General features: G+C 41.3%; 1 protein-coding gene across 5 annotated transcripts in view; it reads left to right on the top strand.

The window, feature by feature from the left end:
* Positions 1–26,166, top strand: part of MTMR6 (myotubularin related protein 6) — a 41,043-nt gene that overhangs the window by 4,959 nt on the left and 9,918 nt on the right. For 2 of the 5 annotated variants that reach the window (XM_038369454.2, XM_038369460.2), the window contains exons 4-11: positions 10,746–10,862; positions 13,730–13,892; positions 16,843–17,000; positions 17,748–17,876; positions 19,009–19,143; positions 21,177–21,309; positions 23,767–23,876; positions 26,034–26,159. In XM_038369454.2, coding sequence (XP_038225382.1) covers positions 10,746–10,862; positions 13,730–13,892; positions 16,843–17,000; positions 17,748–17,876; positions 19,009–19,143; positions 21,177–21,309; positions 23,767–23,876; positions 26,034–26,159 — 1,071 coding nt within the window. Of the gene's footprint in view, positions 1–256; positions 407–541; positions 875–3,457; positions 3,624–10,745; positions 10,863–13,729; positions 13,893–16,842; positions 17,001–17,747; positions 17,877–19,008; positions 19,144–21,176; positions 21,310–23,766; positions 23,877–26,033; positions 26,160–26,166 lie in introns of those variants that run through there. The other 3 variants (XM_038369498.2, XM_038369489.2, XM_043504311.1) reach the window with 3 other exon arrangements.

The following is a 26,166-nucleotide window of genomic DNA, read 5'->3' as shown; positions in this document are numbered from 1 at the left end:
ACCCCCAGTCTGAAGTGGGGTTCACTGGTGCCTGCTGGGCCCTGCCCTGCACAGGTTTGTGCGGTTCCCACCATGGAAAGGGAGGTGCCGCTGCTGGGCAGGTCGGGGGCTGGTTCACAGGGCTCCGGCCTTTTACGCAGGGGCGGGTTCAGCACTGGTCACATCCAGCCTCCCACCCGCAGCGCCTGGGCGGGGCCCGGGAAGAGCCCGATGAGTCCCCCAGCCGGCAGGGGGCGCTGCGCGGCCGCTTCCCAGGCAGTTCTGGCCGCTCCCTCGCCGACTCCTTCCCCCGCCTCCCCCCCCGCTCTTTCCAGGAAGTGTCTCTAGGTGACGGCGGCTCCGGCGGGGAAACGCTGGGCGTAGCGGGGCGGCAGCGGCTACCATGGAGCACATCCGCACCACCAAGGTACCCGCCGCCGCCCCCTCCCCGCGCTGCGGGGCCACCGGAGGCCGGGTGCGGGGGCGCGGTGGGTGGGGGTAGGATTGTGGGGGAGGCGCGGCGGCGCCGCCATAGGGGAGGGGACCTTTGGGGAGATGGTGGCGGGTGAGTCTTGCTCTGCCCCCGGGGCGGCTGGTGGCGAGTCTCTGCTGCGCTGGGAGAGCTGTGAGGGACAGTGGGTACAGAGGGAGGGGGCCGGGGCCGGGGCCGGGGCCGCGCTTTGCTGGCAGGATCCTTCCCCTTCCGTCTCCTCCGTCGGCCTCTGGAGTCGCGGCCGGTTTGTGAAATGCAAACAAAACAGAGAGTGGTGAAAGCCTCTCTGCAAAGCCACCTCGCCCTCGCTGCCTGTGTTCTCCCCGCTCTGCGCCGACAGGGTTTCCGATGGGAGCCGTCACAGGATGCTTTTTTCCGCCTGTGCCTCCCGGATCACGGAAGGTAGGGATGGAGCAGACTTTCCGGATCAAGTCATCTCCTGCCTTCCCCAGCCAGAGCAGGACATAACCCCACCAAGGGAAAATATTCAGTGTACACACCGTTAAAGGGACTTGTCAGCTGGAAATCTAATTGTGTTCAAAAGGGGTTAAAAATAGTTGCCAACACTTCCCGCCCCCCCACCCCCAGTGTGTTTCTCTGTCAGTTCCTGTGGCTTTACAATCAAATCTTATTTTTTTTTAAATGTTTTCCTTTGCTGGGTGAAAGACGCAAACAGAAGTCATAAAGAGGAAATGGTGCAAGTGATTGTGCATCTAATAATGTCTTGTGTACAAAGTAAACAGGCAGAGAAATGGAAACTCTCTTCCTCTTTTCTGGTTTTATGATTTATTTTTATATGAATAGTAGGGAAAATTCATACAGAAATGTGATTTTTAAATTGATGGTTCCTCTTTAAAGGTGACCTGCAAAGGGAAAAAACTGGATTTGAACCAATTTTTAGTTCTTTACAGGCCCTGCCAGTTGTGTTCTAGCTCTACTGGGAACCATGAACAGTCATCATCCAAGCTGATTCATGTGTGGTGATCCATGTGCCAGTGCAGAGCCCAGCTGACTTCAGTAGAGCCCTGCACAGGCATAAGGGACTACCCATGCTGGATCATGGCTCTAGTCTAGGTAGACTGCCAGCATCTTTAATACCATATCAATTAGACCTGTTCTGAGCAAAGTCAATGACACTGAAGTGCTGACTGCTAGTCTACTCTAATATTTCTAACATTGTAAAGACAAATAGACATGAATTATTGTTGCGGTGGGAAATATTTACAAAATGTCCCTAGCGTAGATGATGATGTCTGCAAAACTACTCCAATGATACCACAAATCAAGAGTGAAGGATGAGCGAGAGGATATTTAGTAACTTTTTAAAACTTGTGTGCATCTGTTTTCTAACTTCAGTAGGTCATACTTTGGAGAAAGAATGCCTTGTTAAAGATTCATCACCCCTGCCCCCTTCAGTTAGTGTGAGAGCTCACAGAAGGCATCCTCTGAGACCTCTCCAGAAAAACTGCTTAGACCAGAGTAAAAAGAAAAGGAGTACTTGTGGCACCTTAGAGACTAACAAATTTATTTGAGCATTAGCTTTCATGAGCTACAGCTCACTTCATCGGATGCATTTGGTGGAAAATACAGTGGGGAGATTGATATATACACACAGAGAACATGAAACAATGGGTTTTATCATACACACTGTAAGGAGAGTGATCACCAGTCGGCTCATCTTAAGTGATCACTCTCCTTAGTGTGTATGATAAAACCCATTGTTTCATATTCTCTGTGTGTATATAAATCTCCCCACTGTATTTTCCACCAAATGCATCCGATGAAGTGAGCTGTAGCTCATGAAAGCTTATGCTGAAATAAATTTGTTAGTCTCTAAGGTGCCACAAGTAAGTCTATTCGCAAAAAGAAAAGAAGAACACGGCTGCTACTCTGAAACCTGCATTTTCTGCAGTTCCCCAGAAGCCATCACCTTACAAGCTACTCATTTAATGATCAGGCAGTCTGACCATAAACTGGATTTATAGACATATGAAGGAAGGGGATGATGTCATGTTCCAGTTTTAAAGTACTGTAGTTATAGCCAATATTTGATTAAGGGAGCTGGTTATCAGTTTTTAATTTTCTTCATGCATCAGTATAAAACTCATTATGGCTGGGGAAGGTCTGGTCAGTCAGCTGCTTGCCAACAAAGATACATAAATTAAGACTTACTATGTTACACAAAACTAACATACTAGAGACAAGTGAATAGCTTGAAAGGAACATTGTCATTTTTTTAAGTAATGTTTGAGAATTTTGTTTTTACTACAGCTAATTTTAACTTTTGTAAATGAAAGTAGCAATCCAGAATATAGATATTTTTACTTCTAACTTTACATTTGACAGGAAACTGGTTTAGCTGGCTGGGTTCACCAATTTCCAAGTAGTTATTTTGGCAACAAACCTTCACCTAGCTCTGTGTAGGCCCAATCCCATAGGAATTAATTAGGCTCAGGATGGGCACAGAATTTGACTGTTCAGATCAATTGCAGGAATTGGGCCTTAGTTTCTGTTGTCAAAAATCAGATGAAGAGAGAAAAATGTAATTTTTAAAAAAGGAAATTTAAATGGTATGTCATGAATTCTTTTGAGGGTGCTCTGTCAAAGTCTAATATCATTTTGAAATAATTCCTGCTAAAAATAATTCACATTAAAATGTGGGGTTTAATTGGCAGGAATGACCAAGGTTGGTTATGAAAGGACTCGTGTTCAATTATAAAACATGTCTACTAATGTGCTTGCTTTGTTTGTTTGGGTTTTTTTTTTCAAAATAAACTTTGGAGGATATAATGTCCGTGGGAGTGGAAGAAGGCAGGTAGGCATATACCGATTGATGATAAATGTAAGCAGATCTATCATAGGAAGTGGGGCAATTTAAAATATAAATATCTTGCAAATCTCTTCTGCATAATAGTTTAGGCTGGACTTTGTTCTGACTGTAAAGGGGAGGCATATTTACTTTTTTAATCTGACTGCTCTTTGGAGATTGTTTTTCCACATGGATGGCATAGTAAATGGCTAAACAAATTATGAATGCTGCAAATGGAATCCTGGCTTGAAGGCAGAACTTTGTAGTGGGTCTAGTGGCAAGAATGCAATGACACGCAGCTCTAGACCAGTGGGCTGGCAGTGAGAACATTAACCTGAAGAGGTAATCATGAAGTTCCTTTCCTTCCCTTTCCAGTCTCAGTAACGAGGATATTTTATTGTGGATTGAGTTTTTGTAATTGTAAATTCTCTTTGGAGTTGCCCTTCGTGTTCATTGCTGTTACAGCACATACTGAGTAAAACTTTTCTAAAGCACCTAATTGACTTGGGAACGTAAATCCCATTCTCTTTCAATGAGATTTACGCTTTGAAGTGCTTAAATTCCATTTGAAAATGGGATTTACGCTCCTAAATCCTTACATACATTTCAAAATTGTATCCATTGTTCATCTTCGAACTAAACATGCAAGATAAAGGGAAGTGTGAGTGAGGTGGATCCTATGTGAAGTGGGGCTAGGGGAGCTCAGTCCCTGTGCTTCTGCCTCAGTTCCCCTGGTAGTGCCCCCTTAGTGCTCAGTGGAGCCATAACAGTGGTGCACTGGAGCCTAACCACATAGTCACAGAATATTTAAAGAGCAGCATCTGTTGGGCCCGGTATTCTACCACGTGAACTGTTGACACATGTATCCAGTCTTCTTATCACTGACTCTATAATCTATAAAGCCATACACAACTGTGTTCAGCCTGTGGATGGACTTTCCAGTTACGGTGCTCTTGGTTTTTTTTGTTTTTTTGTTTTTTTTTTAAAAAACAAATCTAAAATGAACTCTACAAGTGTCTGGCCAAGCTTTTGTAATGTACTTAGATACTTGCATTGTACAGGAGTGACAGTTTGTCACTCTTTGGTTAGCCTAAGGAAATAGTATGGTTATGCTCAGAAAAGAGACTGTGCAAAAATGGCACCATAGATCTGTTTCTTATGTGTATTCCAATTCAAATCTTATTTTAGTGAAAATTCAATTATTACTTTTTATCTTTGCTACTGTAGAACAATACAGTTATGGGATTAATTTCTGCTTCAAAGATCATCTATACTTCTGAGTCAATTCCATTGTAGGGTCTTTTACTAGTAATACTTGTCAGAGTACAACTTGACTGTTGGATCTCAGTATTGGGTAAGGATGTTTAGGGCAGGAAACCTCTATTTGTAACCTGAGCAAATTTGATATGGAGTCATGGCGAGACAGTAAACCTGGAATGACAGAATACCATTTTTAGTTACTCCTCAGAGTTTAATCACTCTTTAAACACTTGGAAGGCAAGACTTGATTGTTGTATTTTTCTTCTGTGATGTACTAGCCATCTTATTAGAGAACATTCAGACGTCCTTTGTTATGCAGTCTTTGATCATCGCTACCAGTCCCAATCAATTACTCAGTCCTCTCCTGTGACTCTTGTTACTGTAAATAGATTTCATATATTGTTGGGGTGATTGTTTTCTATCCTGCTATTGAAAGCTCTCTAAAATTCTTAGAGACAAGGTAATTTTTTGTCAAAATATTTCTTCCAAACTACTTAGAGTGATGCCCCCTGGAATTCTTTGCTATATATTCTTATTTGTTTTAATTTTATCTATATTGCAAATGCAGGCCATCTTTTATATTGTATTCTTTTTTAAATCCCTTTTTCTATAAAACTGAGAAACTGACTTGTTTTAATTTTCCCCTCTTTGAGGTGTGGCATACTGTTAATGGTTCATTAGAACAGTGTGCACACAACCCACTGCACTTGACTTTTTTTTTTAATTGCTTTAGTGGTTTAACAATCAAATCTGTACCATTTGGGGTCATCTAGATACAGTTATCTGTGCCTTCATTATAAAGGTAATATCTAGGAAATGCAGATGCCTGCTTTGCTGATCCAGGGGTCTGTTTATGCTGTCACAGCCATCTCTCCTGGGTGCTGATCCTGCTGCCAGAGAAGTGATTGGGAGTTGTGCCATTGACTTTAATGGGAGCAGCGTTGGGCCCCTAGCAACACAGCTCGAACTTGGCACTAATGAGACAGTCGTGCCAAGAAATAATGAGGACTGCACAGACCAGCCTTTCACTGTAGTCCTTTTGTGTTGTGGTATTTCACATATAGGATCATGTAACATTTTTTTCTTGTAAAACAAACTCTGTGGGGTTTGTAAAGAGCTTTTTTCACTCCAGCTGAATTGTGGGTTATCTAAAACCCCTTTTTATGATATATTCCTTTATTGAGGTTAAGGATGGGAAGATTTTTGGTTGGGTGCCAGCATAAGAAATCTCTCCCTGCAAGGGCTTTCTATTCTAAAAACAGCTCCTCTGCCATTTTAGGAGAATGTCTTTTTGCTGATAGGTTTCAGAGTGGCAGCTGTGTTAGTCTGTATTTGCAAAAAGAAAAGGAGTACTTTTGGCACCTTAGAGACTAACAAATTTATTTGAGCATAAGCTTGTGAGCTGTAGCTCACCAAAGCTTATGCTCAAAAAAATTTGTTAGTCTCTAAGGTGCCAAAAGTACACTTTTTGTTGTTGTTGTTGTTGCTGATAGTAGGCCTTGTTTCCATTTTACTGGGAGTTTCCAGTTGACTACCAGAGAGCAAGTCATTATTCCATGACCTAGGTTTTGGAGGGTGGGAACAGTACAAAGCGAGAGTGAAAATGAAGTCAGGGCAATGTATATAAGGAGCGAGGGCGGTGTGGATACTAGTCTAATAGGTTATACTGGCTGTAGAATGACTGTGCCTAATAGGGTACAAAATGTGAGCGAGGCCAAACAGCAAAAATTAAGATGTTTGTACACCAATGCGAGGAGCCTAGATAACAAAATGGAGGAACTAGAGCTACTGGTGCAGGAAGTGAAACCGGATATTATAGGGATAACAGAAACATGGTGGAATAGTAGTCATGACTGGACTACAGGTATTGAAGGATATGTGCTGTTTAGGAAAGACAGAAACAAAGGTAAAGGTGGTGGAGTAGCATTGTATATCAATGATGAGGTAGAATGTAAAGAAATAGGAAGCGATGCAATGGATAAGACAGAGTCCGTCTGGGCAAAAATTACATTGGGGAAGATAACTAGTAAAGCCTCTCCTACGATAGTGCTTGGGGTGTGCTATAGACCTCCAGGATCTAATTTGAATATGGATAGAGCCCTTTTTAATGTTTTTAATAAAGTAAATACTAATGGAAACTGCATGATCATGGGAGACTTTAACTTCCCAGATATAGACTGGAGGACCAGTGCTAGTAATAATAATAATAGGGCTCAGATTTTCCTAGATGCGATAACTGATGGATTCCTTCATCAAGTAGTTGCTGAAACGACTAGAGGGGATGCCATTTTAGATTTAATTTTGGTGAGTAGCGAGGACCTCATAGAAGAAATGGTTGTAGGGGACAATCTTGGCTCAAGTGATCATGAGCTAATTCAGTTCAAACTGAACGGAAGGATTAACAAAAATAAATCTGCAACTAGGGTTTTTGATTTCAAAAAGGCTGACTTTCAAAAATTAGGGAAATTAGTTAGGGAAGTGGATTGGACTGAAGAACTTATGGATCTAAAGGTAGAGGAGGCCTGGGATTACTTTAAATCAAAGCTGCAGAAGCTATCGGAAGCCTGTATCCCAAGAAAGGGGAAAAAATTCATAGGAAGGAGTTGTAGATCAAGCTGGATGAGCCAGCATCTTAGAGCGGTGATTAAGAAGAAGCAGAAAGCATACAGGGAGTGGAAGATGGGAGAGATCAGCAAGGAAAGCTACCTAATTGAGGTCAGAACATGTAGGGATAAAGTGAGGTAGCTTTCCTTGCTGATCTACTGCCAAACCAACCTAATCTACTTTTTTGAAAAAGTAACAGATTTTTTAGATAAAGGAAACGCAGTGGATCTAATTTAGCTAGATTTCAGTAAGGCATTTGATACCGTGCCACATGGGGAATTTAGTTAAATTGGAGATGTCTTCTTATTTATATGGCTATAGAACCTTTTACTATTGGTTTTAATTCCCTTTGCAAGGTCCAACTCTACTCGACTTTTAGCCTGTCTCACTTTATCCCTACATCTTCTGACCTCAATAAGGTAGCTTTCCTTGCTGATCTCTCCCATCTTCCACTCCCTGTATGCTTTCTGCTTCTTCTTAATCACCTCTCTAAGATGCTTGCTCATCCAGCTTGGTCTACAACTCCTGTCTATGAATTTTTTCCCCTTTCTTGGGATACAGGCTTCTGATAGCTTCTGCAGCTTTGAAAAGTTTCACTTTTACCTCAGATATGGTAATATCTGCCTCCATATCCTCATTCCCATTTGTCATGCTGCCATTATCCCTAAGATCCTCTTTAGCCTTATTAAAGACTGAGGCAAAGTATTTGTTTAGATATTGGGCCATGCCTAGATTATCTTTAACCTCCACTCCATCCTCAGTGTTTAGCAGCCCCAGGTTACCAGTGGAGTTCCTCAAGGATCGGTTTTGGGACCAATCTTATTTAACTTTTTTATTACTGACCCCCTGAGGAACTCCACTGGTAACCTGGGGCTGCTAAACACTGAGGATGGAGTGGAGGTTAAAGATAATCTAGGCATGGCCCAATATCTAAACAAATACTTTGCCTCAGTCTTTAAGGCTAAAGAGGATCTTAAGGATAATGGTAGCATGACAAATGGGAATGAGGATATGGAGGCAGATATTACCATATCTGAGGACAAATAAGGAAGAAGTGGGGCTGCTAAACACTGAGGATGGAGTGGAGGTTAAAGATAATCTAGCCATGGGAGAGATCAGCAAGGAAAGCTACCTCACTTTATCCCTACATGTTCTGACTATTAAGACTTTAAGAATATTAAAGGAATTGGCGCCTGAAATTGCAAGCCCATTAGGAAGAATTTTTAATGAATCTGTAAACTCAGGAGTAGTACCGAATGATTGGAGAATTGCTAATATAGTTCCTATTTTTAAGAAAGGGAAAAAAAAAGTGATCCGGGTAACTACGGGCCAGTTAGTTTGACATCTGTAGTATGCAAGGTCCTGGAAAAAATTTTGAAGGAGAAATTAGTTAAGGACATTGAAGTCAATGGTAAATGGGACAAAATACAACATGGTTTTACAAAAGGTAGATCGTGCCAAACCAACCTGATCTCCTTTTTTGAAAAAGTAACAGATTTTTTAGATAAAGGAAACGCAGTGGATCTAATTTACCTGGATTTCAGTAAGGCATTTGATACAGTGCCACATGGGGAATTTAGTTAAATTGGAGAAGATGGGGATCAATATGAACATCAAAAGGTGGATAAGGAATTGGTTAAAAGGGAGACTGCAACAGGTCCTACTGAAAGGCGAACTGTCAGGTTGGAGGGAGGTTACCAGTGGAGTTCCTCAGGGATTGGTTTTGGGACCAATCTTATTTAATCTTTTTATTACTGACCTTGGCACAAAAAGTGGGAGTGTGCTAATAAAGTTTGCAGATGATGCAAAGCTGGGAGGTATTGCCAATTCAGAGAAGGATCGGGATATTATACAGGAGGATCTGGATGACCTTGTAAACTGGAGTAATAGTAATAGGATGAAATTTAATAGTGAGAAGTGTAAGGTTATGCATTTAGGGATTAATAACAAGAATTTTAGTTATAAGCTGGGGACGCATCAATTAGAAGTAACGGAAGAGGAGAAGGACCTTGGAGTATTGGTTGATCATAGGATGACTATGAGCTGCCAATGTGATATGGCTGTGAAAAAAGCTAATGCGGTTTTGGGATGCATCAGGAGAGGAATTTCCAGTAGGGATAAGGAGCTATTAGTACCATTATACAAGGCACTGGTGAGACCTCACCCAGAATACTGAGTGCAGTTCTGGTCTCCCATGTTTAAAAAGGATGAATTCAAGCTGGAGCAGGTACAGAGAAGGGCTACTAGGATGATCCAAGGAATGGAAAACTTACCTTATGAAAGACTTAAGGAGCTTGGCTTGTTTAGCCTAACTAAAAGAAGGTTGAGGGGAGATATGATTGCTCTCTATAAATATATCAGAGGGATAAATACAGGAGAGGGAGAGGAATTATTTCAGCTCAGCACCAATGTGGACACAAGAAGAAATGGGTATAAACTGGCCACCAGGAAGTTTAGACTTGAAATCAGACGAAGGTTTCTAACCATCAGAGGAGTGAAGTTTTGGAATAGCCTTCCAAGGGAAGCAGTGGGGGCAAAAGATCTATCTGGTTTTAAGATTCTACTCAATAAGTTTATGGAGGAGATGGTATGATGGGATAATGGGATTTTGGTAAGTAATTGATCTTTAAATATTCAGGTAAATAGGCCTAATCCCCTAAGATGGGATATTAGATGGATGGGATCGGAGTTACCGGAAAGAATTTTCTGTAGCATCTGGCTGATGAATCTTGCCCATATGCTCAGGGTTTAGCTGATTGCTATATTTGGCGTTGGGAAGGAATTTTCCTCCAGGGCAGAAGGAGAGGCCCTGGAGGTTTTTCGCCTTCCTCTGTAGCATGGGTGACTTGAGGGAGGCTTCTCTGCTCCTTGAAGTCTTTAAACCATGATTTAAGGACTTCAATAGCTCAGACATAGGTGAGGTTTTTCGTAGGAGTGGGTGGGTGAGTTTCGGTGGCCTGCGCTGTGCAGGAGGTCAGACTAGATGATCAGAATGGTCCCTTCTGACCTTAGTATCTATGAATCTAAGTTGGTCCGTGGGCTCTGACAGGGATACAGAAAACCTCAGAAGGAAAAAAAGATGTTAATTCAGTACTCGAGATCTCTACATAATAGGATAATATACTTACTATTGTTTGAGGATTTGCTGCTATACTTGTAGCATCCAAGTCTATCTAAAGTTTTCTACTTCAGCAAATTATACCTCTTGCTTTCAAAACGGTTCTTAAATACACCGATCAACCCTGGTGGAAAATAATCCCTAATACGTAGCAGAACAGAAGGTGACTCTTTATTTGAAAAACTTTAACTTTACAGATGAAAATTGAATCTACTTATGATCCTAACCTTGTTTCTTTATTGTGCATTGTCTTGAATGGACGGGATTACCTAGTTAGTCTTCCTGGCCAATCAGATTTGTTTGCTATTGCTTGCTTCTTAGTATTTGTCCTGTGTAGTTTTAAATGTGCAACGCATTTGAGCTTCCACCACTTTCAAGATTATTCCACAAGCTGGTAGATCTCGCTGTCAGGGAAGGTTTTTTCACCCTGATGTTCAGTCATTTTTTACTTCCTGTAAAATGTTTTTTTTTCCCTCTTACAGGTAGAGCAGGTGAAATTAATAGACCGTTTCAGCACCAGCAACAAATCATTAACGGGAACTCTGTACCTTACAGCAACTCATCTGTTGTTTATAGACTCTAGCCAGAAGGAGACTTGGGTAAGGATATCAAATGCATTATCTCGTAGCTTGAAAATACACAGCTTCTCCAAATGTGTTTTTTTTTTTTCTCTTGTGCATATGTAATTAAAGATAAATAATTGTATATAGTTTCTCTAATATTTTCCCCTACTTCATGATGGACACACACAATAAGGAATAGATCCACAATTTGTACTCTTACTGTGCACTAGTGACCAGGCTTAAGTGCTGCATCTTGTCATTATGGCTAATGTTGTCAAACATGGGTGTCTAAAATAAATCCATATTGTTTAAGCACTTAAAAATAGCTGCCTGATTTTCAAAGGTGGGAGCTGTGGGTGCTTGGTATCTCTAAAAATCAAGTAATTATGCACCTAATTTCCATTTCTTGTCTATTCAAAAATGGTCATGCCAATTAGTTCTCCATTTGTGTGTGTGTGTGGTGACTTTGTTTATATCTCTACCTCTTTGACTTTCTGTGCTATCAGATGAGAGGAGATTGTTTAGTGATCTAAGCATCAGGTTTAACATATCTAGATTTCCTTAAACTCCAGGTTCAAATCCTTGTTCAAAGCCTTAAATGAGACAACAAAACCCAAGGATCTCGGTTCTGCATGAACACTGAAAATCTTGTAGGTTTTTCAAAAAGGTATGAGCATCTCAGCTATGACCGTAGTCCTGTATCGTGGTTACCTGCTTGGCTAGTTGCTGCCCGTGCTCTCAGAGGAATCTGTACTTCAGTGTTTCTGTGAATACAGTGTATAGTTTTGAAGAAGCTTTAGAATCCTTCACAACAAAGGGTGCTGTATATGTGTGTTTAAATAAAAAAAAAAAAAAAAAGTTCAAAAGAACTGATTGTTCCCATTGTGCTTTATTTCATTTTAACGTCCTTGAAGTCAGTCCAGTTCTATCCACAGTACAACTTGTATTGAACTAAATTTATAGAAAAAGTGTGTATATAAGAGCATCTTTAATTATTGTTAGTATAGTAGAACCCCATTTATCTGAGCCTACACCATCTGGCTCCATGTTAACCAAACCGAACTCCCTGGTGGCGGGGCTCAGCTCTCGCTATCAGCCCTGGGCCCTGCTGCCAGGAGTTGAAGCTCTTTGCCCGTTCTCTGGATTCTCTGGATTTTTATCTGATTTGGCCCCGGTCCCAACTAGATCGGATAAACTGGGTTCCACTGTATAAAATTCTGTTGTTGAAATCTAGTGCCGTCCTCTCAAATACATGTCCTGCAAAATGCTTTCTTAAACTCCTGTTTAATTTTATTTGAGTCTTAAGAGGAGAAAACAACTGTGGTAGTAAGAAGACTGAATAGTATGCTCCCTTCAGTGTCTCATATGAAGCAGAGTGCATCCGTGGCTTTCCTGCATAGGGGAACAGCTATTAAATCACACATGCATTTTTCCATATTTGACCTGTTGTGTTTACATGTCTGTATAAAATAATTTCGTAAAATTCCAATGTTGCACGTCCTTTGAGGGAAGAAAAAGTTATTATGGTTGAGGTGGTGGTTTGGTAGGGGAGAAGTTGTATGGAACTGACTTTGGAGTTTAACATCTAGATCATCCAGATGAGTAGCTGTAGAATAATTCATAGTAGATCTTTCTCATCTCTCTCTCTTTTCATCCTGTTACCCAGGAACAGATTATGCTGCCTCCTAACTCACACCTGTGTGGGTACAGAGAGGCTGATTCTAGGAATAGATGTCAGAAGTAAAGAGCACTAACATAAACTACAGTTACAGGCATAAATGTAAGGTAACCTTCACATTCTGCAGTAGAAAGTCCATCTTCTGCATATTAAATAGTGGTCCAACTCCTTAAAACTAAAGTTTGAGGAAATCTCTTCCTGCAAAAGATTCCATGTTTTCCTCCTGACCTGGGGTGAAAAGCTATTCTTCCCCCCCCCCCCCCCCCCCCCCACACACACACACAAAAAGGGGTTTCAAGAAAAATTCTGTTTCTGGAGAACCAAAACTTTTTAGCCTTCACAGCTGCTGGCCTGGAATAATCTGGCAGAAAATGAAATTGACAGCAGGCCTGAGAGGCTCTTGTCAAAGAGCAGGGTGCTCAGCCTTCCTGTCTCTCCCTCACTACCATCAGCTCTGGTGTTGGAGAGGCTGAAAGCTAGGGTGTTCAACCTGAGCAGCCCTCCTGTAAAATGTTGTTGTCAGTTTCACAGCCTACAGAAGGAAAGCGAAATGGACAAAAACCTTGTAGACAGGGAGCTGAGGAACCTGCATTTTGATTTTCATGGCAGAAAATGGATTCTTTTTTTCTGTGTGTGGCAAAAATGATTTTTTTTTTTTTTGCAAAAGTGAGACACTCTTTCCCCCCCCACCCCCCGGAAAATAATTTTGATGAAAAATGTCCAATTAGCTCTAGTTAAGAAGTTAACTAAAATAACTTTTTTTATGTACTTTTGGCTGTTTTGTTTTGGTTGCTATTTTTGATGCTTTGAACTTAAGAGCACTCCCAGACATGGAAAGCAACCAACTGCATATCTTCCCAACATTTAAATGGATACAGCTTTTCAGCCAACGGAGCTTTATAGAAAGTGCCTGCCTTTTTGAAGATTTATCTTTGTACTATGTGTGAAGAAAGATATTCACTTGAAGTTTGTGACATACTGGTAATACTTTGAAGTTTAGGGGAAGAGAAGGAGCATAATTTCAAATAAATGGTTAGGATAGGTTGACCACAATGCCAGTGTCAAGGATTTCTTTAACAAATTAAACCTATTGTAATAGGATTTTTGACTAGCTTGTTCAGTTATGTTTAACAATTACTTTGTCTCTTTTCAAGAGTATATTTTAAAGTGCTATTGATTAACATCTTACAGTAAGACTTGAATTATGAATTCTTGTGTGCCATAGATACTACATCATCATATCGCTGCAGTGGAGAAACTTGCCTTGACTACTTCAGGCTGCCCTCTTGTGATCCAGTGCAAGAACTTCAGGGTAGTTCACTTTATTATTCCCAGAGAAAGGGATTGTCATGACATTTACAACTCTTTGCTGCAACTGTCAAAACCAGGTATGACTTTCAAGTGCACAAGACCTTGCAGTGTATGTTTGTGCCACCATTCTGCAAAACAACTTTGGGCTTTGTGCTATTTCTGTTATTAAATGTGAGGCTTCTATAAAGTCTCTGAAATTGAGCAGCATAAACACAGAAAGCCATTGATCTGCTGTGCATAGTTTTGGTAACTGTTACTCTGTTGGTAACTGTTACTCTGTGTAGTTTTGAGTGTGCTGACATATGGGTATGGGAGAAGGTGAGATCTTAAGTGACTGTGAAACTGCATTTATAAAAGTCACTGCTGGTTGTCACATCCCTCGGGGTACAACCTAGACTGTGGGACCATTGAGTCCCCTTAAACTTTTCAGCCTGGACTGTCTCTCACAATATTATGCCAGTGATAAGCAGCAAACCCCTCCAAGTGCTGTGATGGCTCAGCTATCAACTTGTGGAGAGAAACACCCAGCTGAGTTGCATGAATGCTCTCTAAGCCATTCATGGATTATACAGAGGGAGATTCCAACCAATTCCTCCAGCCCCCAAGCCTTATATACTAGAAATGTCTTCAGCAGTGTAAGACCGTACAGACTTCGGGGTGGGGCTGGGGATGAGGGATTTGGGGTGCAGGAGGGTGCTCTGGGCTGAGATCGAGGGGTTTGGAGGGCAGGAAGGGGAATCAGGGTGGGGGGGGTTGAGGTGCAGGAGAGGTTCAGGGGTGCAGGCTCTGGGCGGTGTTTGCCGCTGCTTCCGGGAGCTGCTTGAGGTATGTCCCCCCTCCAGTTCCTGCGTGACCAGATGACTCTGCATGCTGCCCTGTCTGCAGGTGCCAGCCCTGCAGCTACCATTGGCCACAGTTCCCACCGATGGGAGCTGCGCGCAGAATCCCTTGGCTGCCCCTAAACATAGGAGCCAGAGGGTGGACATGCCACTGCTTCCGGGAGCCACAGCATGGGTGTGCATACTGGCCCCCAACCCTGCTCCACGGCTGGAGCGAGGCAAGCCCCAGACCCTGCTTCCCAGCAGAAGCTCGAGGGCCGGATTAAATTGGCTGGCGGGCCATAGTTTGCCCACCCTGTGCTAGAAAGATCCTTGCTACCCCACGGGGTAGGCCATCTCCATCATGTATGCCTTCTGAGGAGTCTCTGGGAGGGCCTTGAGAGAATGGATTCTCCTTACTGGGCCTTCAACGCCAGTCTGGCCAATCTAGATGTAAATCTGTCTTGTCGGTGTTAGCTAGTCTTTCAGTGGAGCAACTATGGGTGTTTCCCACTTACTACATATTTCAGAAACAAACATATAGCACTACTTCATAACTTCACATACAATGACAATGCATATAATTCAACAAGATATTAATGTTAAACAGATCAGGACTTTTAAAATGATACTTCACAAGGCATGCAGTGTACAAAACATCCTAATCATATCACAGTGGTGAATATGGGGGTTTCAGATGCTATTTTGAGGTACAGTGTGTCATACTGGTATGAATAAAAATGTTTTAATCGTTTTTCAGTAAATGTTAAGTTTCACAGTATTCACTACATAGTGAAGCTTTATGAAACTAGTAACAAACACTTCGAAAATGAATGCTGAAATTTTGAGAATAACACAGTAGTGATCCTTGTAGATTTATAACTGATTTTTGTCATCATCATATCTGATCTCTCCAAAAACTTCTGCTGTATTTTGTTGTTTACAATTCTAAGTATTAAATCCAATATATGAACTGTGTATCAGATCAATCATTAGGAAAATTTTGTCTTGTTCCACTAGAAAATGTATTTTTTTTTTTTTTTTTTTTGGCTTCTAAAGATTGCCACAATTTTGGACCTGCATTCATTTCTGCAGGTCCTCATCTCTTAAAACTCTTCCCATTCTTTGAGCTCCTACTAAGCTTTCTACTGACTACTCTTTATTTCCAGGGGTTGCAAACTCCCGGCCGCGGGCAATCTGCGGCCCAAAGACCTCCCTAATGTGGCCTGCGGGGCTCCAGCAGTTTTGTGGCCCTTGGCCCCACCTGCCATCCCTGGGCACTCCCCCTCCACCCCCCCAGGCTATTTACATGGCCCGGGGCTCCGGCAACACAGTGGAGCTGAGCAGCGTCTGCCTGCTCACTTCAAGTGTCTGCTGGCCCCTCCCTGTTGCCCAGGACGGGGCTGTGCCTCCATGTGCTGCCCTTGCCCCAGCGCCCCTGTGGCCAATGGGAAGCTGCAGGGGTGGTGCCTGGGGTAGCAGCAGCGCACGGAGGCCCTCCCAGCCCACCTCACCTTAGAGCCCCAGGTAATCGCGACATCCTCTGACCCCCTCCCCACATACCCCCTCCCCCACCCAAACTCCCTTCAGAGCCTGCACTCCAATCCCTTACCCCAGACCTCCTCCCCCACCCCAGAGCCTTAGGCAGGTGGGGGGTGGAGTTTTTGGGGATGGGTTCTGGGCGGCATTAGTGACATTATTGGCTCGCTGGGAGGATTTGAGGACTGACACTGGCCCAAAGGTAAATTGAGTTTGAGACCCTCTGCTTTATCTCTGATCTGCTCCTAACTTTGTGCTACTCTTAATGTTGCCCCTTAAACCTTGAAGATGTCCCAGTTGATTTATGGCTAGGAACCTCCCTATTCTGTAGAAAATACTGAAACCTACATTCCACCAAACTTACCTGTGCTGATGTCCATTCATCGTTCTTTGTCAGTTAACTTGTGTGACTTCAGATTGTAAACTCTTTGGGGTGGAAGTTACATACCAAGTAAAATATTTCAAAAGCGCCGAAGTGGCTTAGTCTAACTGACTTAGGCATTTTTGGAAAGTTTACCCACCATGAATATTTATAAAATATCTTGCCCTGTTACAGAACTACAAAGATAATCATAAGATGATGAATTCAACTATTCCTGCCCTTTTCCTGACAATAATGACACTGTGATCTGACTCCATACATAATATCTTATTTTCTTGTTTCCTTTAGCAAGCTATGATGAACTGTATGCCTTCTCTTACAATCCAAAACAAAACGAGTCTAAGCGGCTGCAAGGCTGGCAGCTCATTGACCTTGCAGAAGAATACAAGCGGATGGGAGTGCCAAACTCTAATTGGCAGTTGTCTGATGCTAATCGTGATTATGAGGTAAAGAATACTAGAGAATCTGTTGCAATGGAGGAAACATGTTTTATTTTTATACCTATTTGATTTTATAACCTCAGATTCCAGTCCAACACAGTATCTGCAATGCCTTGCAAACCACATACCCTTTGAGTCATGAGTTTGCTGCATAAAGTGAAAGGATGTGGAAGATGGGAGAGCCTACTTGTGATTCTCTCCCTCCCTGTTCGGTTTTTTTGATGTTGGGATAGTCTCTGGATAGCATGGTTTTTTCTCATTTTCCCTCAATGACAGTCCTATTTTGAGGGTAAGCCATGGAAATCCTATTGTAAAGGCATAGCGCAACAACTCTTTCAATGAGGGAGAAGCCTACCCTTGCATAAATGAAGTTGGGGTTAGGTGCAAGGGGTGTGATCTTTCTGTACAACTACTGTGGAATTATTCTCTGTGGTCTCATTTTGATAAGACTGTACACTGGTGTCTCAGTCCCCTTCCACAGTGTATGATTTTGATTTCATCATTGTTTCATACTCTTTAATCCATGTATCACTTCTGGTGTGTATACATTAGGGAGGATTATGGGCATATTTCTGTATGACAGGTGCAAGTGTTTTTACCTCTGTGTCCTCTAGCCCTGCTATAACCACCTTCTTATCCACAAAGCTGTCATGATTCATGCAAGGACAGCACTCCACTGTTAGAAATCTTGCACCAGATTTGATGTAATTTGTAAATGAAACACTTACGTCGTACATTTATTTTGTCCTTCAGATTTGTGAATCCTATCCCAGAGAACTTTATGTTCCCAGAACTGCAAGCAAGCCTGTAATCGTTGGTAGCTCCAAATTTAGAAGCAAAGGAAGATTCCCAGTGTTATCATATTATCACAGAGATAAAGAGGTACAGTCTGATTTCCTTTCAGCACAAGTAGGCTAAAACTATTTCTCAACAGATGCCATTGGTCCAGGAAAGATATGGAGGTAAATATAATAACCCAGGTTAATAGAACAATCCTAGTTCTTTAATCTCTGACACTGCTGATGGCTAATGAGATGCTTAGGTCATGCTTAGCCAACTATAAAATTCTTCACTAGTCAATTGAATCTCTTAAAAGTTCCAAAAATAGGGCCTTTAAGATCAGCTGATGATCAGATCCTGTGTTTTTTGTACTTTTTGGAATGTCAAGAATAAAATCTTTTTGTTCCAAAATGCTATGAACCATGGAAATATTTTGTTAAAGAGGGAAGGAGGGCAGGAAGAGAGAAAATAAAGTCCTGTGGGACTCCATAGAGGAGCGTTGTTTGTATGGAGCAGCAGCAGTCAGTCTCAATCCTGATATATAGCTGAGGGAATAGCAGTTATGTCAACTGCTCCCGTGAGTTCAGCAGTTTCTGAAGGGCCAGTATTGTAAAGCTACACATAGGCAACTGCCAGTTGTATCCACAGAGTGGATGTATTTGTGGGTGTTACCTGTCAGGGACTGTGTGATACATCCCTCAAAGAACACTGCTGTCAAAGAGAGAACTACAGTTTTTATATTGGCCAGGCTAGAGATTGAGCGATGTGTAGAAGAGAACAAAATGACTGTAGATTCATCTTGTATTTAGGGAGAGAATAATTCAATAGAAAACATCCTGAGTGTGTACACACACGAGACAGGCATTTATTTTAAGAAAAATGGGTGTGTGTTGTAAACTTAATTTTTTTTTTTTTAGGAAGTAAACAAATGTCTAAGATCTTTGGGCTTATTTCCAAAATTTGGTAAACCTTTACACTATCCAAGTGCCATGTGATCTTTGAAGTCCATGAACAACAGTCAAGGACTTAAATTTAAGGTCTACTATAAAAGTGTACTTTGATGTAAAAAGTTAGAGCATCTTTGCTTTAGTTCTTCAGCTTATCTTTCACTTCATAGTCTACCAAATAAAAGAATTTACTCTGTTTCAGCTCTATAGAATACACGTCTGAAGCATTCTTTTAGAAGTGTTACTTAATGTACTGTTGCTGTCCGATTCTTTGTTTTCTGTACTAGGCTGCCATTTGCAGATGCAGTCAACCTCTCTCAGGTTTCAGTGCCAGGTGTCTGGAGGATGAAAATATGCTGCATGCAATCAGTATAGCCAACCCCGCTCATCACTACATGTATGTCATGGACACTCGACCTAAGGTATGTACCTTTATCAGGGTTGCAGCTTAGGGTTCATCTTAAATTCCTTTATTTGATCACTTTATACATATGGAAGTGCTGTTGAGGGCACTATGTGGATCAGGTATTGGGCATATGCTGTATCATGCTATTTAATCTCTACAGCATTGGTTCTCAGTCAGGGCTCTGAGGCCCCTAGAGGATCTGCAAGCAGGTTTCAGGGGGTCCGCCAAAATAAACCAGAGGGTAGGGCTAGCATTAGAGTTGCTGGGGCCCAGGGCAGAAAGCCCAAGCCCTGCTATGTGGGGCTGAAGCCAAAGCCTGAGCATTTTAGCTTTGCAGGGCCCCCCTGTGGCGTGCCCGGATAATTGCCCTGCTTGCTACCCCCTAATGCCGACACCGGCTTTTAATCTACGGGATATGCAGAAACAGTTGTGGCACAGGTGGGCCGTGGAGTTTTTATAGCATATTGGGAGGGCCTCAGAAAGAGAGAGGTTGAGAACCCCTGCTCTAGATCATGGATTCAGAATTGTCCCAGGTCGATGACCAAATTATTACTATTTCATGTGATGATCATGATCTATGAAATAAGTTTGGTAACTCTTCTTATTCAGGCAGCTAACCAAAACGAAACACACATTTCACCTAGGAACTTGGGTGAAGATTTTTAAAAATGGGTGCCTACAGTGCCAGACTCCATATTCAAGCAATAAATGTTGTTTTAAAAGGTGCTGAGCACCTAGTAGTTCCCATTGAAGTCAATGAGAGTTGTTGGGTGTTCAGCACTTGTGAAAATTAGGCCACTTATTTAGCTGCCTAAACATAGATTTAGGAGTCAAATTTGGGCACCCATTTTTTTTTTAGACCCTGAGTTTTAAAACTTCTTTTAACTATCTAACTGGGATGAAATGTGTAACATTGATCTTAACTTTATAATAGCATTGGATGCAGAGCTGGAGGGCTGTTTTTAAAAACCCAAACAAACCAAGCGCACACTGGTAGAATTATAGTGAGTATGCCTTAATGGAGCATGAAGAAATTAGGAGACACAAATTGTAAAACCTAGAGAGAGCATCTGCAGGACAGTGTTCAAGCCCTAGAGTTTGTTTGGATACCACATTTCAATTTCACATTACTACATCTTTACTTCTTTGGTCACTAATCAGATTAAGGGGTGGGCATATCAAGTGGTGATTATTTCCTAAACTCTTCTCATAAGCAAGCTCCACCCATATGTGATATCAAAATGAGACGTTGCTTAAAGTAGACTGTAGATCTCTCTTTTTTTTAAAATATTTTGGTTAACAAATAGTTAATCATATCTGATCAGCTCATGAAGTTCAGCATTAGCACTACACTGATAAGAGTGGTTAAGCTGATACTTATTGGAGCCATTGTTGCAGACTTTGGCAGATACATTTGTTGGTTCCACTCAAAAGTTCTTACTTTACATTTATTTGATCATAAGGACTAGAAGATTCAACTTTAATTGTAAAACATTAGATTCTGGAGCACAAGAGGAGCCTCCAAAAAAAAATGCCCACTTGTTGAATGAAATGGAGCCAGCCCAGTTGGATTTGTTTTCGGTACCTCATAATTTTGTAGATATCGTATTACACTGATCTTTTTTCCCCTTCAAATTATACACCTTAGGTATCCTAACACTTCATAGTACTAACTTTTTTCTTTTAGGCTAATTACTATGTGGCATCTTTCAAATAAGCAATTATGATTTGGGGAAAGGAGAATTAGGATATGGTATTCAGATTTGTCAGCTCTCAACATGATCTGATTGTTTTTACTTTTCATAGTCTTCTATGTATCGCATCCCCCCACATGTTGTTGTGTCATTCTCATGTCAGAGTAATCCTTTCAGATTAGTCTGCCACAAATCTGATATACAAAAGGATGTTTGGTATATGTGTGGGTGTTAGTTTTGTTTTTTAACTGAGTGAGTGTCCTGCTGAAGATGCTTGGTTACTTAATCTATATTTTGATTGTACAATTTACTTTTTAACTCCTGGTTTTAAATATTTGCGTTTTCTTTCACTAAGCTTAATGCAATGGCAAACAGAGCAGCAGGTAAAGGCTATGAAAATGAAGACAACTATGCTAACATTAGATTCCAGTTTGTTGGAATTGAAAACATTCACGTAATGAGATCCAGCCTGCAGAAACTTTTAGAAGGTATGTGTTTTGTTCTGTTGGGTAACAGAGTATGAATAAAAATAGGATAAGTGACCCTCTCACGTCATTGGTCTACTAATGTTAGTCTATGCAAAACACCAAGGAACTTCCAAACTTTGTTACCGACAGCAGTGAATGTAAAGTCTGTTATGGACTTCTGAGGGGTAGGTGCTAGTTTTAATCACAATTCCTTGCCAATGAGCTCTTATGAATTCTCAGTCATTTGTCTTAAACTATTTTCCTTAACATGTAATGTGTCTTGGGTGGAAGTGGGAAAATTCTGTTAGCATGTCAGATGGTTTACAGGAAAAAAACATTGGGGTTTATAACATGCATGTATTACCCCTGATTTTTCAGTAGGACATAAATGTTGCAATTCTTGACTGTACTCACAAATAAAATACTCTGAGTGCTATAAAATGTACCTACACTTACTTTCACACTCAGAAATCAGGTTTCAGAGTAGCAGCTGTGTTAGTTTGTATTCGCAAAAAGAAAAGGAGTGCTTGTGACACCTTAGAGACTAACAAATTTATTTGAGCATAAGCTTTCGTGAGCTACAGCTCACTTCATCGGATGCATTCAGTGGAAAATACAGCAGGGAGATTTATATACACACAGAGAACATGAAACAATGGGTTTTATCATACACACTGTAAGGAGAGTGATCACTTAAGATGAGCTATTACCAGCAGGAAGGAGGGTGGGGAGGAAGAAAACCTTTTGTGGTGATCAAGGTGGGCCATTTCCAGCAGTTGACAAGAACATCTGAGGAACAGTGTGGGGTGGGGAAATTACATGGGGAAATAGTTTTACTTTGTGTAATGACCCATCCATTCCCAGTCTCTATTCAAGCCTTAATTGTATCCAGTTTGCAAATTAATTCCAATTCAGCAGTCTATCGTTGGAGTCTGGTTTTGAAGGTTTTTTTTTTGGTTGAAGAATAGCCACTTTTAGGTCTGTAATCGTGTGACCGGAGAGATTGAAGTGTTCTCCAACTGGTTTTTGAATGTTATAATTCTTGACGTCTGATTTGTGTCCATTCATTCTTTTACGTAGAGACTGTCCAGTTTGACCAATGTACATGGCAGAAGGGCATTGCTGGCACATGATGGCATATATCACATTGGTAGATGCGCAGGTGAACCAGCCTCTGATAGTATGGCTGATTTGATTAGGCCCTATGATGGTGTCCCCTGAATAGATATGTGGACAGAGTTGGCAACGGGCTTTGTTGCAAGGATAGGTTCCTGGGTTAGTGGTTCTGTTGTGTGGTGTGTGGTTGCTGGTGAGTATTTGCTTCAGTTTGGGGGGCTGTCTGTAAGCAAGGACTGGCCTGTCTCCCAAGATCTGTGAAATCTCAGATCTCAGAAATCAGAGACCAGTTCTAAAAGGATTGATTTTGCACTAACTGTGCTACATCTTCGCTCACTCTGCTAAAAATTCTTTTAACTCACATGGTCATGTGATCTTGCGGTAGCCATTTCATCTTTTTTGATGCCCAGATCTCTCAATCAGCTAGTATCAACAGTGCAAAACTATTCTGATTTATGTGACCTGGTTCAAGCCAGGTTGATTGGCAGTCAGAGTAATGTGTGTGATTCAAAGTGAATTACAGGCAAAAAGTTACCGTCTTATTACTCGATGTCCTGCGTCCTGTTTCTTGTGGACTGACAATTGTCCACATCGCAAAAAAAAAAATAGCCCTTCACGTTCAATAGCAATGAAGCACCCATTTGATACTCTCAGAAGACGGGAGAAATTAGAATGATTTGAGGGTGGACTACCCTCTCCTATTAATGATTTCTCCTTACTGGTAGCAGTGGGGGAGGAAAATTATCACATCTGAGGTACATTAGTGAGGCAATATGGAGGAGTTTACAATAAGGAAGCAGCAGTGCATCTGTTCTGCAGATACACAAAAGGCTTCACTGTCCAAGGTCGTCAGTTCGTTGCACTATACAAGCACTACATTTACTTTTATTATTTAAATAAAGTGATTTACTGGAGTAATCATTTATAACTTTTTTCAAAACTATAAACATTGTCTGGTTATGTGATTTATTCCCTGGGTAAATATTTTTGATAGGCTGTTGGGATTGTGGCGTGTTTATCTTGTGCTGTTCTTCCTCTGTTAGGTTAGGTAGCTCTTCCTACTGGGAACCACTAATCCTATTTCCTTGAATGTTGTCATTGGTGACTTAGTTTCTCTTCACTTCTGTAACTCATGATCAGATATCTGCAAGGTCTATTTTAGATGAAAAATTGTATTTATTACTCTCGTTTGTGTTTCTGAAACATTTGGAATCTTACACTTTTACCAAAAGAGGAGAATAATTCAAAGAGATTTTTAAACTCTGGGGATTATCAGCCTCTCTTGTAATTATTTTATTTTTCTCCACCTAGAGAGCTACAGCTCCATAGACAGTTCTAATGGCTTTTTTCTTTCTGTTTCAGTCAGTGGTACAAAAGCTTTGTCTGTCAACAGTTTCTTGTCTGGTTTGGAGAACTCTGGCTGGCTGCGTCACATCAAAGCTGTATTGGATGCTGCTATCTTCTTAGCCAAAGTAATTCATATGCTCCTTCTTTCTCTGGGGGGAGGGATGGTGACTGAAAAGTATGGTTCTGCCTGTCACCATTCTATCAGGTATAAACTGCGGATGGTTGCTGCTATAATCTCAATGGTTGATGTTTTGCTTCATTATTAATCTTAATTATGTTAGAAATAACTATACACCAAGTACAGCATCATGCAAACAGAACATGTTTCTGTATATTTAGAGAGAACAGATGTGTCTCCAAATATTTTAGGTTTCTTTTGAAGGCTGCCCACCTACCAGTGTGAAGAAAGGATGTTAGGTTACCCAAGTTTTGTGCTAGGTAGCCGTAGTTTAGAGATCACCTGACCTGCAAATATATGAATATGGAGATGCAGGAAGCTAAATGTTCTGAGCGTTCCACATAGCAGGGGTGAGCAGGGGACCAGTCCCACAACTCTAACTTTACTTCTTTCTTTCCTTTTAGTTCAATTCTTTTCAGAGTCAAATCAGCCAGTTCCTATTCAGAGTCCCCCCCAACATACTCTGATACACAGCTATCAAAGAACTGCACTGGCGCTGACCTATAGGGATAGGGTAAGCAACTTTTTTTATTACATGGCGTGGTTTGCAGTTTTAAACCAGCTACTTTTGTTATATCTCTTGAGATATAAAATCTCTGCAAATCCACATCATATAATAATTAAAACTCTGACTCATTTATAGGCTGCTACAAGTGATATTCTGTGATACCTTTGTCACAGAACAACATGTTAGTGTGATACTGGAATAGATAGCTGATTGTGACATTGGGGAACCTGAATTAGTGGGCAGGGAAAGTGTAGGTTGAAGTGATTGTATCCTCAGTGCCCTTATTCATTAGAACAAATCTATATGTACACCACTCTCTTTGACATCTAAATATTTGCAGGTCATGTTTTAAGAGGGGTATCAACCTCTAAGTAGGGATGTCAGTGTGCTGGGGCTCTTAATGTACCTGGTGCTTTTCTGAGGTGTTTACGCTTTGCAGTCTTTGTCACTTTGAGGCATTCTTTACTGTATGCTGTTTTATCTCTTGTCTGCTAAATCTAACATGCATGACTTCATCTATGGATGAATTCACTAAGTGTGTACTTTTTTTTGGCATGTTGGAAACATATATTTATGCTGTGGGATACTGCTGATAGAGCTCTGTGGAAAGACACATGTCTCAGTGCATGTGAATCTGGCACAATCACACATACATGAGGCTCATTAAAAAGTAGAAAATACTTTTTGTATTTTGTGAAGCACTAATTCTTGCCTCAGAACTTTCTACTAGCTGAAATAGTGCTTGGGGCTCTTTAGAGGTTAGAATGCTGGCACATCTCTTAAATGTGATCTGCAAATGATTAGATGAATGAGACATAAATTCCTATTTGACTGACTGAGGGCTAGATTACACTAGAAGTGCGACAGTGGTGCAGCTGTAGCACCTTTTGTGAAGACGCTCTATGCCAATGGGAGAGAGCTCTCCCGTTTGCATAATAAAACCACCTCCATGAGACATGGTAGTTATGGCACCAGGAGAAGGTTTCCCATTGACATAACACTGTCCAGACTGGCAGTTATGTGGGTGTAACTTACATCACTCGGGGGTGGCTTATTCATACCTCTGAGCAATATAACTTGTAGTGTAGACAAGCCCTGAGTCCAAGCTACTTGCTCCACATGCCTCTGTATTCTTGAGGGGTGGAGTAGACAGAGGATTTGGAGAAGGAAAAAAAAAAAAGCTGAGTAGTCCTTATTTGCTTTGGATTTCTGGGATGTGTAGTCCAAGCTTTTTCCTAGCAGTCCATTGAAACTGTATATGCTTCTGGGTACTTTAACTTCTTGGAAGTGGTGGAAGGTGGAAAATAAAATGAGAAATCACGTTAATAGTTCTTGCCCCTTCAATGGGCAAGCAGGAAACTGGATCTTGTGATCTTTATGGGGAGCATTATAGCATTGCATAGGGGAGATTTAACTGACTGCAGCATATTTTCACACACACAATAATTTCTGTATGTATTGCCAGATGAGCTTCAAGTGCTGCCGTTAAAAATGGGCTGTGATGTAGGTTTTGGAATAAAATGAGGTTTTGAATTTACCTAGGAACTTGCCTCTTTTTGAAACTCACATTGCTAGGCTTTGTTTTCCACTTTACAGGCAATAGCAGTTGAAAATGCAACTGTGCTAGTTCATTGCTCTGATGGCTGGGACAGGACTTCCCAAGTTTGTTCCCTTGGATCTCTCTTGTTGGATTCGTATTACAGAACAATCAAAGGCTTCATGGTAAGCA

The sequence above is a fragment of the Dermochelys coriacea genome, chromosome 1 (genome assembly GCF_009764565.3).
Source record: "Dermochelys coriacea isolate rDerCor1 chromosome 1, rDerCor1.pri.v4, whole genome shotgun sequence".
Lineage (NCBI taxonomy): Eukaryota > Metazoa > Chordata > Testudines > Dermochelyidae > Dermochelys > Dermochelys coriacea.
Note: the sequence above shows the minus strand (reverse complement) of the source record. Positions and strands in the feature narration are given on the sequence as shown.